Source organism: Bombina bombina, chromosome 3 (assembly GCF_027579735.1).
Source record: "Bombina bombina isolate aBomBom1 chromosome 3, aBomBom1.pri, whole genome shotgun sequence".
NCBI lineage: Eukaryota > Metazoa > Chordata > Amphibia > Anura > Bombinatoridae > Bombina > Bombina bombina.
Genome location: NC_069501.1, coordinates 474,705,382 through 474,724,447, shown reverse-complemented (window position 1 = coordinate 474,724,447; position 19,066 = coordinate 474,705,382). Strand labels below are relative to the sequence as shown.

The 19,066-nt window shown below is 36.9% G+C and overlaps 1 protein-coding gene across 5 annotated transcripts in view; it reads right to left on the bottom strand.

Annotated features, from left to right (window-relative positions):
- AHCYL1 (adenosylhomocysteinase like 1) overlaps positions 1–18,766 on the bottom strand; it is a 249,319-nt gene extending 230,553 nt beyond the window's left edge. For 3 of the 5 annotated variants that reach the window (XR_008401357.1, XM_053706782.1, XM_053706784.1), the window contains exon 1: positions 18,610–18,766. Coding sequence is in view for 4 of the 5 variants with exons in the window: in XM_053706782.1 (XP_053562757.1) it covers positions 18,610–18,699 (90 nt within the window). In the remaining variant the exon portion in view is untranslated. The remainder of the gene's footprint in view (positions 1–18,609) is intronic. The other 2 variants (XM_053706783.1, XM_053706785.1) reach the window with 1 other exon arrangement.
- Positions 18,767–19,066: the final 300 nt, after the last annotated feature.

Sequence of the window (19,066 nt, the reverse complement as noted above, 5' to 3'; positions counted from 1 at the left end):
CTGTGATAAAAAACAAAACACAAAAACACAAAAACAAAATAAATTGAAAGGTTACCTCTATGCATTGATGTTTGAAATATACAAATATATATAGAGACACAATCCCCTATTTTCTTAATCCGTGGAATTACATATTGTTTGAAAAATCTAAGAGGACCTATATTCTAAGAGATGGAGTAATTAGTGATTATATCTCTAGATCGAAACTGTAATATGTACATATATACAAATAAATGTAATGTTTTAGATGATTGTTTGTTATGTATAGATAGCAGTAAGAATAACCTTGAGGAATATATTTGTAGGCATAACAAGGAATAATACATTCAGTCCTATTCCCAGTAATTTATAAGATCAAACTCAGAGTTCAATCCTTTTGGGACTCTGGTTTCCATCTTAAAGATCCACAGCATCTCTCTTTTGGAGAGTGCTACTTCACGATCACCCCCTCTTCTCGGTCTGGGTACCATATCAATAGGTTGCCAAGAGAAGCAAGTCAGATCTTGTTCGTGGATTTGTGCGAAATGATGTACTATGGGAGTAGTAGCCTTGCCCACTCTAATGGTGGACAGGTGCTTTCTAATCCTACTTCTGATGTCCCTAGTGGTGAGCCCAATGTATTGTTTTCCACATCTAGTGCAAGTAATGCAATAGATCACGAAGGTAGATGTACAATTTAGGCAGAAATTTATATCATAAGAGATACCAGTCACAGTGGAGCAAAATTGTTCCGACACAGTCAGATAATCACATGCCCCACATCTAGAACTACCACATCTGTAGGACCCTTTGCTGGTTAACCAAGCACTTCCTTGTGAAATGGATTTTGGTAGGACAGTTGGAGACAAGATATTTCCTAGAGTTTTATTGCGTCTATAGGAACATCTAAGTCCTCCTTTTACGCATTGTATTAGTCTGTCGTCTGCCACCAGCATATTAAAATGATGTTTTACAATATTACAGACCTCTTCATACTGGTCGCTGTAGTCTGTCACAAAGGTTACCCCTTTCATGGGGGTCCTTAGTTTTCCGATCCTTTTCTTTTAAAAGGTCTTGTCTGTTCAGATTCCCAACTTCTCTCTGGGCCCTATTGACCACCTTTTTTGGATAGCCTCTCTGTAGGAGGCGCTTTTTAACTTCCATCATCTGTTTCTCACCTTCTCTGGTATCAGAGCAATTACGTTTTGGCCCTCATAAGTTGACCTTATCGCTATGCCATACGGGACATGCTTGGGGTGGCAGCTCTTGGCATGCAACAAAGAGTTGCCTGAGATTGGTTTTCTGTACAGACATGTTTTTACTGAGCCCTGAGGGCTACCACTTAAAACTACATCCAGATAGTTGATCTGAGTCTGTTGAATCTCACTCGTAAATTTAAGGCCTATGTCATTGACATTCAGCCCTTCAATGAATGTTTTCAGGACATCATATTCACCGTGCCATATGACAATCAGATCGTCGATAAACGACGATAGAAAGCAATACAATTGCGTGATGGGTTCCTATCTCCAAAGATGTGGGACAGCTCCCACCAACCCATGAAGAGGTTGGCATAGGAGGGGGCAAACTTAGCCCCCATCGCCGTCCCACATCTTTGGAGATAAAAGACACCCTGAAACTCAAAAAAGTTGTGAGTTAATAAAAACTCAGTCACCTGCAAAATATACTTTTGGAAATCTGTCGTGAAAGAGGACCAATTTTTTAGGAAAAATGATACAGCTTCCAATCCTTTAGAATGTGGAATGGTAGAATACAGTGCTGTGACATCTATGGTTGCCCATAGATGTGCCCCTTCCTGCCATTTAATGTCCTGTACCAAATTCATTAAATGCTTGGTATCTTTGAGAAAACTGGGGAGTGATTCCACAAATGGATGTAGGATCATATCCAACCATTGGGACAGGTGTTCAAAAAGGGACCCTATACCACTTACGATTGGACGTCCTTTGACATCCTGTAGGGACTTGTGCACTTTTGGGAGGTGATGGAAAACAGGAGTAACCGGATGTTCAACGTATAAGTATGACATAGTCTCTTTATCAATAAAGCCATTTTCCATCCCTTCATCCAAAAGGTGCAATAGTTCTCTCTGAAATCGAAAGGTAGGATCGGTCGGTAGCACTGAATAGCAGCAATCATCATTTAGTTGACGCAATGCTTCGTTTATATAATCAATTCTATTCAGTACTACCACCGAGCCGCCTTTGTCCGCATTTTTCACCACAATATTCTGGTTATTAGCCAGAGAGGAAAGGGCTTCCCTTTCAGTTCTGCCCAAATTATCAGGTCTCTGTTTTGGAGACTTCGATAGTGTTCTTAAATCAATCTCCACTCTTTTATAGAAGTTTTCAATAACTGTTCCCCTACTATGTATGGGGTAAAATTTAGAAGGCGATTTAAGACTTTTCACTTTATTTGTGCTGAGTCTGGCCCCTGGCTGATCGCCTTCTATAAAAAGAGTGTTGAGTGAAACCAGATCACAAGAATCAGGAAACGAAAGGTCAGTGTTGAGATTAGTGGTAACCCACTTTACACCCCGACTTTCGTCTGGTGGTGTTTCATCTCCACCTGAAAAATGACCTTTCAATGTAACATTGCGAATTAGACGATTTACATCAATTACAGTTTTAAAGAGATTGAAACTTGTAGATGGCACAAATCCCAGTCCCAGGCTCAGTACATATATCTGAGTCTCAGACAAAGTTTCATCTGAAAGATTAATTACACATGTTACTTGTACTTCGTTTCCTTCCTTGTCTCTCTCAGTTTGTACCCTCTTTTTGCCTGTCCCATAGTCCCTCCCCTGTCGGGGTTGCTCTGGGGCAAGGAAAAAACCTGCTGGACTTGTTCATGTCCAATATCAGGGTTAGCGGGTAAAGCTGACCTCATGGCATTAGCCATGGTATTAGCCACAATTACATCTCTTTGGGATACTGCTGGCTCACTGGCTTTATACTTAGTGTTAGTTTCCCTTTGTTTTATTGCAGGATCTACCTCTGATGTTCTATTGTATGTGGGTGCACTATATGCTATTCCCTCAGTTTGTTTATGTTTAAGGATTCCTTTCTGTGGTATAAGCTCATCCCCACTAGTACTATCCCCTGATTCTGCCTCAGTGTCTGAAAAGGTTACTTGTGACTGTCTTCTCCCTCTTCTATTACGTCTTCCCCTATTGCGGTTCTGTTGCCTACGAACTTGTGTACGTCTAGATCTATTCCACACATACACTGAATCAGTGTCATAATCAGTCTGATCTCGGATATATTTATTGTGTTTAGTGTTAATAATAGTTCTTTTTGCTTCTGCTATAGTGTCTCGTAATACAGTATCAAATCGACCATAATCTACATCCTCTTTTCTAGAGTTAAGTTCCATTTGTATCTCACATATGTTATCTCTAACAGTAGACAATAATTTTGATTTATAATCACATAATAGTATCATAAGCCTCACAGAACATTCCGTCAATATTGAGTTCCAAGCTTTTATAAAATCAGTATCATTGGTATCAAAGGTTGGGTACTTATTTACCCTTAACCCCCTTGGGACAATACATAATTCAACATATTTATTCATAGACCAAATGTCCCATTGAAGTTTTATAAGAGGTGATAGAAAGTACACTCATAGCCCCTTTTTCGTTAAAAGCAGTTCTGCATTGCTCAATCAAAAAACTTCCGTCAAATATTTCCAATCTCTTATTTAAAAATATTATTGCATGGCAAAAGATTTGTAGTATTTTAGATTTAGATTATATATATTCAGTTTTCTTGCCAATCCAAGGTAATCCTGAGTTTATCCCAGGAATACATGACCTAATATATCGGGATTGGGCTCAAAAGGGTCTTAAATATATATACCAGTTTATTTCAACTTCTGGATATATCTCTTCTTTTACTGATATATTGAATGTATTTGAAATTCCTAGACATAGTTTATTTGCCTATCTACAAACACGACATTATATTAACGCACAAGAGTGGAATAGCTATATCGATGTTCGGTAGTCTGAAATGTACGATTGTATTAAAAAAGCGGCAGCGGGCAAATTCACAATCTCCCTCCTATATAATATTATGCTAGCAAAACAGGGACAAATTTATTCTCAAAACCTGGTGTCTTTTTGGCTCCAGTATTTTCCCCGTTTCGAACAAGTCAATATTTAACAGAGCTTTTCCATTTTAGAGAAATTGAACATCTCAATTACTTGGAAAGAATCTCATACGAAATTACTACACAATACATATCTAACCCCGCTTAAAATGTCTGAATTCTCCTCTTCGAGACAACAGTGGTGTCCAAAATGTCACTTATTAAATGCAGACATCTTACATATGGTTTTTTATTGTCCAAAAATCAACCAATTCTGGAGTAAAGTCAATCATTGATATAATAGACAGTTCTGTGATAGTTTTAAAATGCAACCTTATCATATAGTTTTTCTGATACACCCGAATCTAGTTGAGGTTAAACCTAAGAATACCAGGATATTAAATATAATAATTATGATAATTAGAATCTTGATATTTAAAAATTGGAGAGATATATACCCACCTAGATTTTCCGATTTTCGTAATATACTCCTTCAACAACTAGTGTTTGAATCACATAACACTGTATTTCATTTTAAAGACAGAGCTGAGGAATTCATTAAAAATTGGAAATCTATATTTATATCCACTTATTATACAAAAGCAAATATTGGCCCCTTTGGGCATGACAGTAGCTTACAGGAATTTTTTTGGTTATCAATCTTAAACACAATACTGAGTTGATGTTGGTCTTGTCGATACGGAGGGGAGGGGAGAAGATGGATGTAGCAGGGCCCCCCCCTTTTTTTTTGTTTAAATGTTGTTGTTTTTTTTAAGTGTTTGTTACCTAAATAGAAAACTATTTCAATAAGTGTTCGTTGTGTTTGGCCTTAAATATCAATCAAAGGTACATATAGTAGATGATGTATTATATATGTATATATCTTTGAATTTTGTTCTGTATATGGTTTAAATATAGTCTTAGATTTATAAATGACAGGAAATTGGAGGGTCCGATTTGAAGTTTCTAAGTGGCTATAAAGACATTGATCTATGTTATATTTGATGATGACATATGTTACATATAGATATTTATGTTATAATAGATTTAAGGCCGTTTTGTAGATTACAGTATGGGCAAAAAGGCAGGGAAAGAGATGCTGTATACTGCTGTACTGTTATATATATATATTTTACCCTGTGAGGTGATTTTGGTGAAACTGAGCCCGAATTATGTACTATACACTATTGATTAATAAAGAAAGATGTTTTAAAAAAAAAACAAAAAAAAAACATTTCTGTTTATTGCGCTAATTAAAGCGTGGTAGATTATGCAATTAGTATGTGCTTTTGATAGCAAAACATTTTAAAATATTAGAAAGTATTACATTGCCCCCACCCGGCTACTTTATACATTTTTTGGTAGAGAATACAGCTTAATTTTTTTTTTTTTATTGTTACCACAATGTACAACAGCAATGGAATTTTGGCTTATTCCAGGTAAATAAACCATTAACAGAATAAAATACCCCTTTCATAACATAGAATATAGCCTTGAAAAGAGACAGGAAATGTGCAATTTGTAATTTGTTGTATAAAATAAAGTTATTTCAAGAATTCACCTACTTCCGACATCAGATATAGTAGAAATGAAGTGCTGCTCAAAATATTTTTAACCCCTTAATGACCACGATGTACCCTGTACGTCACTGGTCGTTAAGGGTTTTTCAGGCCATAATAGGGTGTGTCTCTCGGCAAGCGATATGACCAAGCTATTATGTCCTCCCTCCTGCAGGCATCATGGAATAGTGCGGTATCGCTATCAAAAAAGCAATCCGCATTTAAAGACTAGGGACATACAGGGTAGGTCGCTAGTCATTAAGGGGTTACATTATAGTTTTATATATTCTGTATCAGGACAATGGAAATGGAGGAGAACGACAGACACATTCTCCCAATGCTTCATCAACACTCAGTCTTACCAGTAGGAAAATATCCCACTCTCATTAACACTAGTAGAAAGCCAAAGATACCCCATCGCAAGTGTGTGCAAGAACAAAAAGGACAGAAAGAAAGAGGTAGATAGAAAGCAGAAAATGGGAGGAAAAAAAAATGGGATGGGAGAGGTTAAGGTCACAGATCAAAATAATTGAGTGTTTTTAGCCCCTTAACGACAGCAACAAACCCTGAATATCACCTGTCAGAAGGGTCTTACAGGGTTTTAACTGCACAGGTCTCACATGCCTCATTGATGTTGGCAAGACCAGCTCTTTAAAAGCACTCTGATAGACAGACAACGTACAAGGTATGTTGGTTGTAGTTAAGGGGTTAACTTAAAAAAAAAAAATATGTAGAAGAATTATGTCCAAAGAATTAAGAGACAGAACTAGGATTTTAACAAACATGACCCTGCGGCTCCCAGGATTTGTCAAGCCTGTATTAGAGGTTTCTAATTTTTTGAAGGGGTATCTCGGCAAGCACAGTTTACAGGGGACTTTCAGCATTCTGAAAAACTTAGCACCAATAATATCATAAGAAGCCATAATAAAACAACTTTTTAACCTTTTAAAGCCGTTATGCCGTTCCATTCCGTCATAATTAGACTGGGCTTTAAAGCCGTTATGACGGAATGGAACGTCATAACTAACGGCTGTCCTGAAGCCTTCTGTGCTTCAGGGATTTAATCGCGGTCTGGAGGGCGTTCCTAGGATTGTAGGGACGCCCCCCAGATGCGATCCAATAATTGAAATCTCGCGATCGTATGCACGATCGCGTAGTTTCAATTTGTCTACATCGGAACAGTTGTTCCGATGTAGGCACTTTAACCCTGTCACGAAAGGGTTAAATAGTATTTAAATCAGGGAGAAACAAATGTGTTAAAAATCCAAGAGCCAGCAATTTTTGGTCATCCCTCTAGATGTATTGGGATATACATTATTTTGCAAAAGTTTTAGAAAAGTGTGAAAAATGCTGTAAAGTAAGAATGGTTTAAAAAATAGAAATTTTATGTAAAGTGAGTGAACAGAAAAAAAAACTAAATCAATATTTGAAGTGACTACCCTTTCCCTTCAAAACAGCATCACGAGAATGGGCAGACTGGTTCGAGATCATAGAAAGGCAACAGTAACTCAAATAACCACTTGTTACAACCAAGGTATGCAGAATACCATCTCTGAACACACAACACGTCGAACCTTGAAGCAGATGGGCTACAGCAGCAGAAGACCACACCAGGTGCCACTCCTGTCAGCTAAAAACAGGAAACTGAGGCTACAATTCGCACATGCTCAACAAAATTGGACAATAGAAGATTGGAAAAATGTTGCCTGGTCTGGTGAGTCTCGATTTCAGCTGCGACATTCAGATGGTAGGGTCAGAATTTGGCATAAACAACATGAAAGCATGGATTCATCCTGCCTTGTATCAATAGTTCAGGCTGGTGGTGTAATGGTGTGGTAGATATTTTTTGGCACACTTTGGGTCCCTTAGTACCAATTGAGCATTGTTTAAAACGCCACAGCCTACGTGAGTATTGTTGCTGACCATGTCCATCCCTTTATGACTATAGTGTACCCATCTTCTGATGGCTACTTCCAGCAGGATAATGCACCATGTCACAAAGCTCAAATCATCTTAAACATGACAATGAGCTCACTGTACTCCAACGGCCTCCACAGTCACCAGATCTCAATTCAATAGAGCACCTTTGGGATGTGGTGGAATTGGAGATTCGCATCATGGATGTGCAGCCGACAAATCTGCAGCAACTGCGTCATGCTATTATGTCAATATGGACCAAAATCTGAGGAATGTTTCCAACACCTTGTTGAATCTATGCCACGAAGAATTAAGGCAGTTCAGGGATGCGGAGTCACTAGAGGCAGGGCCTCACCTGTCATATGGCCAAAAATGTATTTCTTTATTACTGCTTTTAAAAAAAAAAAAAAAAAAGTAAAAAAAAAATTTCAGCTACTTGTTGCGCAATGGAGAGGCAGTAGCAGGACTGCTGTCCTCCCCATTGCGCAACATACTTGTTCCTTTTGGCTAAGGGCTAGCGAGAGCTGTACCACCCACTGGTGGACGGTGGTTCTAGCTCATTGCGCAGCCCATAAGTGCCCATTGGAGGCTTATCTATTAGAGGCCTCTTTGGGGCCGACCCAGGGGAGCCAATCAACTCCCTGCTCACCTGAAAACTAAGGCTGCGCATCACAGGAGGCGTCATGATGCCCATTGCACGCCAAAAGCCTCACATAAGCTGAGTGAGGAGCAGCAAGGAGAGGCGACATTGGGAGCCTGAGGATGCCGATGCACAGCTGACTTGTGCCCTTATTGGATGTTGCCCAACTTCTCTTTTCAAACCAGCGACAAGCGGTTGGGCCTGATACGGAAAAGTATTGTGCCCATGATTATCTGACCTGTCATGGAGGGGGAGGAAGTTATGGCGCCCCCGATTGATGACAACCCCAGACTTGTGCCCAAAAAAAATACTCAGTCAGGTCAGCAGCCATGTGGTGCCCGCCACCCCAGAGGGAGGCAGCTCAAGGAGGTACAGGCGGCTCTTTGTATAACATGGGACCCGCGGTTCCTTATCTTTGTTTAATATGGGCCCTTGTATCGCGATTCCCCATCCTTTGTGTAATGATTTGAGCCCACATACTGCTGTTCCTTTTCATCCTGTGTGTAAAACAGGGCCTCGTACATTGCGACCCCCTTCTCATGTTTACATTGGACCCATAAATCGACATCCATAATATATATTTATACTGGGATTCCACCTATCGCGACACCCATCTAACTGTGGTATAGTGTTGTAGGATAAAACATATCAAGATAGCCTCTCACAATTGAGTTACTAACTAAAGCCACAAAGGGGACGATTGTCAGTGCCTCTAGTAGTGTGTGAGCTAGAGAAAGTGGCTAAGGGTTAATGTCAATTAGCACCAGTACAGTTTGTCCTTTTGTAAAACCAGTTGACACCTCCATAGTATCCTACTATCCAATGCTATGAAGGTTTATTGAGAAACCATAACAATATGATAAAATATCACATTCTTAATAAAAATTAAATTTATTTTGTGTTCTGCCACATGGGATTTTCCCTCATGTGTCAACATAGGTAACAGGTGCTGTGACTTTGCTTTATGCAAAAAAATACCCCGTGTAACAATAATTATTGTGAAAATATGAAACTTTGTTCACTACCCCTCAAATATTTTTTCAGGTTTAAAGGGACACTGAACCCAATTTTTTTCTTTCATGATTCAGATAGAGCATGCAATTTTAAGCAACTTTCTAATTTACTCCTATTATCAATTTCTCTTTGTTCTCTTGCTATTTATATTTGAAAATCATGAATGTAAATCTTAGCAGCCAGCCCATTTTAGGTTCAGCACCATGGATAGCGCTTGCTTATTGGTAGCTGACATTTAGCCACCAATAAGCAAGCATAACCCAGGTTCTCAAGCAAAAATGGGCCGGCTCATATGCATCACATTCCTGCTTTTTAAATAAAGATAGCAAGAGAACAAAGAAAAAATGATAATTTAAAATTGCATGCTCTATCTGAATCATTAAAGAATTTTTTTTCCGTTTAGTGTCCCTTTAAAAATACATTTGTCCACCCCTTGCTTTTGTAGGCTGTTGGTGTGTTTAACAGCACAGTGACAGGTGACAAAACTGTAATGTAACAAGCGGTTGTATTTGGAACTGTGTTACTAGAATATATATATATATATATATATATATATATATATATATATATATATATATATATATATATATATATATATATATATTATATTATATTATATATAGTCAATATAGAAATTATATGAACCCAAAAAATTAAAAAAAAGTTATTACCTATTTACTTTTATTATAAAATTTACTTAGTTCCTATATTTTTCTTTGTTGAAGATATACCTAGGTAGGTGTCTGGAGCACTACATGGCAGGAAATAGTGCTGCGATCTAGTGCTCTTGCATATTGATAATATTCTTTCAAAACTGCTGCCATTTAGTGCTCCACACACATGCACACTCCTGAGCTTACGACCATTCTTCTCAACAAAAGATAACCAGACAACAAAGAAAAATTGATAATAGAAGGAAATAAGTTTTTTTTTTTAAAAGTGACTGAAAACCCAAACATTTTATTTCATGATTTTGATGGAACATACAATTTTAAAACAACTTTCCAATTTACTTCTATTATCAAATTTGCTTAATTCTCTTGTTATCCTTTGCTAAAGGAACAGTATTGCACAACTGGCAGATAGATGAACACATCTAGTTAGCCAATCATAAGAGACAAATATGTGCAGGCACCAATCAGCAGCTAGCTCCCACTATTGTAGGGTATGTGCATATTCTTTTTAAACAAGGGAGACCAAAAGAACAAAGCACATTTGAAAATAGAAGTAAAATTTAAAAGTGTCTTAAATATACATGCTCAAGCTGAATCATTTTTTAATTTTTACTTTCCTATCCCTTTAAAATGCATGCTTTATCTAAATCATGAAAGAAAAGAAATTGGGTGTGTGGTCAAAATACTAATTTGCCTAATAATTCTGCACTAATATATATATATATATATATATATATATATATATATATATATATATATATATATATATAGTGCAGAATTATTAGGCAAATTAGTATTTTGACCACATCATCCTCTTTATGCATGTTGTCTTACTCCAAGCTGTATAGGCTCGAAAGCTTACTACCAATTAAGCATATTAGGTGATGTGCATCTCTGTAATGAGAAGGGGTGTGGTCTAATGACATCTATCTCACTATTTTCCTTTCCTTTGGCAAAATGGGTCAAAAGAAGGACTTGACAGGCTCAGAAAAGTAAAAAATAGTGAGATATCTTGCAGAGGGATGCAGCACTCTTAAAATTGCAAAGCTTCTGAAGCGTGATCATCGAACAATCAAGCGTTTCATTCAAAATAGTCAACAGGGTCGCAAGAAGCGTGTGGAAAAACCAAGTCGCAATATAACTGCCCATGAACTGAGAAAAGTCAAGCGTGCAGCTGCCAAGATGCCACTTGCCACCAGTTTGGCCATATTTCAGAGCTGCAACATCACTGGAGTGCCCAAAAGCACAAGGTGTGCAATACTCAGAGACATGGCCAAGGTAAGAAAGGCTGAAAGACGGCCACCACTGAACAAGACACACAAGCTGAAACGTCAAGACTGGGCCAAGAAATATCTCAAGACTGATTTTTCTAAGGTTTTATGGACTGATGAAATGAGAGTGAGTCTTGATGGGCCAGATGGATGGGCCCGTGGCTGGATTGGTAAAGGGCAGAGAGCTCCAGTCCGACTCAGATGCCAGCAAGGTGGAGGTGGAGTACTGGTTTGGGCTGGTATCATCAAAGATGAGCTTGTGGGGCCTTTTCGGGTTGAGGATGGAGTCAAGCTCAACTCCCAGTCTTACTGCCAGTTTCTGGAAGACACCTTCTTCAAGCAGTGGTACAGGAAGAAGTCTGTATCCTTCAAGAAAAACATGATTTTCATGCAGGACAATGCTCCATCACACGCGTCCAAGTACTCCACAGCGTGGCTGGCAAGAAAGGGTATAAAAGAAGAAATTCTAATGACATGGCCTCCTTGTTCACCTGATCTGAACCCCATTGAGAACCTGTGGTCCATCATCAAATGTGAGATTTACAAGGAGGGAAAACAGTACACCTCTCTGAACAGTGTCTGGGAGGCTGTGGTTGCTGCTGCACGCAATGTTGATGGTGAACAGATCAAAACACTGACAGAATCCATGGATAGCAGGCTTTTGAGTGTCCTTGCAAAGAAAGGTGGCTATATTGGTCACTGATTTGTTTTTGTTTTGTTTTTGAATGTCAGAAATGTATATTTGTGAATGTTGAGATGTTATATTGGTTTCACTGGTAAAAATAAATAATTGAAATGGGTATATATTTGTTTTTTTGTTAAGTTGCCTAATAATTATGCACAGTAATAGTCACCTGAACACACAGATATCCCCCTAAAATAGCTATAACTAAAAACTACTTCCAAAACTATTCAGCTTTGATATTAATGAGTTTTTTGGGTTCATTGAGAACATGGTTGTTGTTCAATAATAAAATTAATCCTCAAAAATACAACTTGCCTAATAATTCTGCACTCCCTATATATATATATATATATATATATATATATATATATATATATATATATATATATATATATATATATATATATATATATATATATATATAATGTGTTTATGTGTCATTAAAATCTTACCCATCTTCTAGTCCTTTAATTTAACCTGACCTATGTTTTCAAGTTCACACACATAAAAATACACAGTAGTTAGTGTATCTGTACCAAGAAAGACACACTGAACAAATCAATATCCCTGTGATTTTAAAAGTGACAGTGAGTGTGCTAAACATTTTTCCTCATAAATGTGTTTCCATTTACTTGTTAAACCAGCTGTAGAATGTTAACTGTATAGGAAACTTAAGGTTTTTATTTTTGTATATACAATAATGATGTTTTTTTCTAATTAAAACCACAACCCATGTTTCTTGGGCATATCATAGCCAGTGCCTCACCACCCCTGACAATTTCCATGATTTTCATTGATAAATTTGGATCAGCAATTTCATTTTGATCTATCAAATAACTGAAGGACACAGTAATATTTCAGTAGTGAAATTAAACTTTCATTATTCAGATAGGACTTTTAATTTTAATCAACTTTCCAAATTACGTTTATCATAAAATGTGCTTTTTTCTCTTGGTATTCTTAGTTTAAACTAAACATAGGTAGGCTCATATGCTAATTTCTAAGCCTTTAAGGGCTGCCTCTTATCACATGCTTTTTAAATCTCTTTTCAACACAAAGAGATTGAAAGTACACGTGGGCCATATAGATAACACTGTGTTCAGGCACAAGGGGTTATTTAAGATTTAGCACAAAACAATGCTAAATTTAAGACAATAGATAATAAACAGTCACAGTCATGTGATCAAGGACCTGGATGAAGGTTCCTAGATACAAGGTAATCACAGAAGTTAAAAGTACATTAATATAACAGTGTTGGTTATGCAAAACTGGGGAATGGGTAATAAAGGGATGATCTATCTTTTAAAACAATAACAATTCTATGGTAGACTGTCCCTTTAAGCCTTAAACTTCATAGACAGGTGCATCCAATCATGAGAAAAAATATTTAAAGGTGGACAATTGCAAGTTGTTGTTCTCTTTGACTCTCCTCTGAAGAGTGGCAACATGGGGGCCTCAAAACAACTCTCAAATGACCTGAAAACAAAGACTGTTCAACATTATGATTTAGGGGAAGGCTACAAAAAGCTATCACAGAGATTTAACCTCTTAAGGACATATGACGGAATTTTTCCGTCATAAAACAATTGAGCAAACTGAAAGCTGTGTCCTTAAAGGGTTAAGCGGTCAGTGTCCACTGTGAGGAACATAGTGAGGAAATTGAGGACCACAGGCACAGTTCTTGTTAAGTATCTATAGGTGAAACATTATACTTGTTTTGTATAATATCAAGCAGTCAGATACAAACATTATCTTTTGTAGCCGGCTATTAATAAATTCAGAAATAATGCTGTAAGAAGAGGACCTGTTAATATGTGGGATGTCAGATTGTGAGATTAAAGCTATCTAGTTGATATTCTATCTGTAATTATAAAGTCCTTGCTTGCACAGTCAACTTTAGCAAAGCAAGGACTTTATAATTACAGACAGAGTATTAGCTAGATAGCTTTAATCTCGCAATCTGACATCCCACATATTAACAGGTCCTCTTGTTACAGCATTATTTTTTAATTTATTATTAATAGCCGGCTATAAAAGCTATTGTTTATATCGGACTGCTTGATATTATACAAACCAAGTACAATGTTTCATTTCTAGACACATGATTCTCAGAGGTGTTATTCATACACCTATACTAAATATTAATATCTAGAGATTTTAAGCAGGCAGAATCTATTACACTGAACAGCTGTGCTAAAGTTGACTGTGCAAGCAAGGACTTTATAATTACAGATAGAGTATCAGCTAGATAGCTTTAATCTCACAATCTGACATCCCACATATTAACAGGTCCTCTTGTTACAGCATTATTTCTGAATTTATTAATAGCCGGCTACAAAAGATAATGTTTGTATCTTACTGCTTGATATTATACAAACCAAGTACAATGTTTCACATATAGATACATGATTCTCAGAGGTGATATTCACATATCTATGCTATATATTGATATCTAGAGAGTTTAAGTGTTTTTAAACGTGTATGATTGAATAGTTAAACCAATAAAGATAAAGTATGAATGGTTAAAAATAATTCCTGTATTATTCAGTGAGAATTTTTCCTAAATAATTGCAGGGGTAAAGCACTCTTTTCTTTGTTACAGACTTTGTAACTCTTATCTATGAGTCTCCTTAAGTTCTATATTGCTCCCCCTAACAGGTGCTTGTTGATTACAAAAATATTTGGTACCTATAAGTACTTACCATTAGTACTACTTTACCTAATATCTTGTTACTACAGTTCTTGTTAAGGTCAGAAGTGACAGGCCAAGTAAAATATCGGAGAGGCAAAGGATGGTAAGAACAGTCAAAAACAGCCCACAGGCCACCTCCAAAGACCTACGACATCATCTTGCTGTAGATGGTGTCACTGTGCATCGTTCAACAATTCAGCGCACTTTGCACAAGGAGAAGCTGTATGGGAGAGTGGTGCGGAACAAGCCTTTTCTGCACACACGCCACAAACAAAGTTGTTTGAGGTATGCAAACGCACATTTGGACAAGCCAGCTTCATTTTGGAAGAAGGTGCTGTGGACTGATGAAACAAAGATTGAGTTATTTGGTCATAACAAGGGGCATTATGCATGGTGGCAAAAGAACACATTCCAAGACAAACACTTGCTACCCACAGTAAAATTTGGTAGATGTCCCATCATGCTGTGGGGCTGTGTGGCCAGTGCTGGTACTGGGAATCTTGTTAAAGTTGAGGGTGGCATGGATTACACTCAATGTAAGCAGATTCTTAAGATAATGTTGAAGAATCAGTCACAAAGTTGAAGTTACACCGGGGCTGGATATTTCAACAAGACAACGACCCAAAACACTGCTCAAAATCTACTCTGGCATTTATGCAGAGGAACAAGTACAATGTTCTGGAATGGTCATCCCAGTCCCCAGACTTGAATATCATTGAAAATCTGTGGGGTGATTTGAAGGGGGCTGTCTATGCTCGGCAACCATCAAACCTAACTGAACTGGAGATGTTTTGCAAGGAGGAATGGTCCAAAATACCTTCATCCAGAATCCAGACACTCATTACAGGCTTTAGGAAGCATCTAGAGGCTGTTATTTCTGCTAAAGGAGGCTCTACTAAATATTGATGCAATATTTCTGTTGGGGTGCCCACATTTATGCACCTGCCTAATTTCGTTTTTGATATTGCACATTTTCTGTTAATCCACTAAACCTCATTTCACTACTGAAATATTACTGTGTCCTTCAGTTATTTGATAGATCAAAATGAAATTGCTGATCCAAACACCCAATTATTTATAAATGAAAATCATGGAAATTGTCAGGGGTGCCTAAACTTTTGCATATGATGCGTGTGCGTATATATATATATATATATATATATATATATATATATATATATATATATATATATATATATATATATATTTATATTTTATACACACACACACACACAACAGCTGTCATTTTAAAATTAAAAATATTGTAAGTAATCTACAGCATTTATCTAAGAGTCATGTCACCACTAAACTGTACAATAAATTATTTTGCCCCTTGTGTCACATCCCTGCGACAGACTGAAAAACCTCAATGTAAATTGCTGGGAAAATAGAATAGACTGTTATTGTTGAGCAAATGCCAAACCATCATTGGTCACAAATTGTGCTGTTTCCGTCATGCAAATTCTTGGATTCTGCTATACTGCAATTTGTATTACAGTTACTCTGGTGCTGTTGATTGCCCACAGTTTATGCACTCTACGACCTATCACTGGCCTCAAGATCCATGTGTGTACCTCTGAGGTTAAGTAATGAAATCATTACCATGCAAACAATTACCCAGGGTCAGAGGGTACTCAATGTTCCATAATTAAATAGCATTATTCTGATTCGTTCACAATACAACAATCATCTCATTAATACCACAGATTTAGTTTTAACTATACTGGTGATATGTTACACACAAGTTAAATGAAAAGAGAAGGAATATATTGTCTATATGGATTATTAGGTTGACTGCATTACTTAAAACTACAATTACAGATTAAGACATTATATAGCAGGAGTGATTCATTTTACACAAGGTTTTGATTTTCCCATCAATTTTGTACAGAGCTGTAAAAAATGTCTAAATGTTAATGTCTAAATCTGATAAATATAGTCATGAGAGACACACGGGGTGTTATACCCTTCACTATTGTTCAAGGTCAGAGATTTTATTTTCCTAAGAAAATAGGTCAAATATGCCAGATCATTGTGCCACGTGGGAACATACTCAATGCTGCCTTTATTTTAAAGCTAAAAATAAATTACACTTCCTTTTTTGCATTTCTGTGACTTTTTTTTCTGGTTAAAATATAGCATAAATGGTTTAACTTAACAAAAAAAAAGAAAAAAAAAAAAGGGGTTTACTGTGTGTAATCAAAGATGAAAAAGATCATCACAGTTGCCAATAATTGGGTGCGATCTATAACCCTAATTAATAATGCAGACTACATTTTGCTTTGTGTACTGTGAGGAACATCTAATGTAGCATATGACAGTTTATGTATAGAAATATAAAATACACAATGTGAGGTAAAAGAGAAAATTGCACCTTATATTATCAGTTATTTGATTTCCCCTTGGGGGGGGGGGGCTTTTGAAATACAGGTAGAAAAACTTTTATCCAAATTGCTTGGGACCGGGGGAGGTTTAGATTTCAGAATATTTGCCTCTGTAAAATGGGACAGATTGAAGAAGGAATGGGACCAAGTGCAAACAATATCTCGTGTCATTTATTCAATATTGGCATTTCATAATGCAACCTAAAGGTAGTTCTATATAAAGTTTAATACTAGTGTATACACGGTACGATCAAAAAGATAGTACAGTACTACAGCTAGGTTGTAGTTGTGGTATTAAATATAGACTATTATTTGCATTTTAGAACACAAAAATCAAACCAAATAAATAGGCAAGGAAGATTATTTTTTTAAAATAACTAAAACGTTTGGATTTCAGAATAAATTCCGGATTTCGGGATGTGTACCTGTATAGGAACTGCAAAGGGAGTTGTAACAGAAGGTGTGCAGAAATATAGCTTTTTATGGAGAATTCAATGTATGTACTATATCCAGATTAGAATAGAATACAAAAAATGCAGCAAATGGGTATGAAATTAGACTTTTATTGTACATGTAACACTGTGTGGACCATTATCAATTTCCCCCCAACTAATAAACTGATATGAAAGCATAGTCATCCTAAACTGAGGATGACTTTGATATTAGAGTTAACAGAACTGGTGGAAAAGACATATCAAGGACACTATTAGGAAATATTACCTTCTTTATATTGACAGGAAGAGATCCAAGTAGGGCCTGATTTATATCTCATGCATTAACACACACTTTACTCCAATATTTCCATGGCATGCTACCCCAGTAATTCCAGTAACATTACCACCACTAGCACGCAGATTGAAAAGAAAAAAGTGTCTCTTTTCTTGTTCATGATGTGACCTCTGGTTAGCGAAAATTGCTATATATTGAGTGAAATACAATGTTACATCATATAAGTCAGGTATCTCTATAGGTGAAAGCCCCTTAAAGGGACAGTGCACTATATATTGTTTTTCCATTAATGTATTTTCAATTACTTGTTTTACCAGCTGCAGAGTATAAAATATATGAGAAACTGCATTTTCGGGTTTCTTTGTGCATATGAATTAACTATCCTGCACCCCATTGAGAATGTAATTTCTTCTGCTGCTGCTGTGTTACCATAAGCTTATCAATCAATCAATTATCCAGTATAGAAACTTTCAGTATAGGTGGGGATAACACAGGTTAAATTGGCTATTTCAAATGCTGAAATAAGGGTAAAGGATCTAATTTTAAACAATTGAATACACTCCAGCAGGGAAAATGGATCATTGGGAACAATTGAAAAGGTTGAACATTTTTGGGTAAACTGTCCCTTTAAGTAGCTGTCTACTCATGGAAGACTACTTATCCATAGAGAGCTATTGTTGCACTTCTGCTCACCAGGCAGAATGTTAAGAGTTTCTATCTAAGGGTGGGAATTATCTATCCATTTAAACGTTATGTGCTACAAATAAAAATCAGGTTAAATGGGTCGTGCACCCTGGGGAAAATTCCCCTGCAAAAATACAAATATATATATATATATATATATATATATATATATATATATATATATATATATATATATATATATATATAAAATGCAACATGACGTATTACAATGACGTCAGTAAGAAGTGACAGGGAGTGACATCCTTACCTTCTTGGGGGTCTTGCTGACGGTAGACATAAAAGAGAATTTCTCCGATGCCACAGCCTCATCAGAGGCCACTGAGTCTGGCACCGACATAGTGAAACCAGTGCAGTGCAGTAGCAGGTGAAGTCCTCTGATTCACTGACAGATGCACTAGGAAGAAAGTGCGTCACTGCAGCGTTCTTCGTCATGACGCGAAGTACTGGCAAATAGTGCTCAGCCGTGCAGTGAGGGCAGCGCGGTGATGTCAATATGTCGTTTCATACAAGTATCGCTAGATGGCAGCATAGGAGTACGGTTGCGAATGCTGGTAAAGCTAATGTATAGGAAAACTTCAGCGTAAGTAGGAGGCATCGACAGCACCCCAGGGAGATTCAATAGTTCAGATGCCAAGTGTGTCTATTAATATATAGCTTTTAACCCAGAGCAACCAATGCTAAACATCATGGTTTTGTAGGGGAGT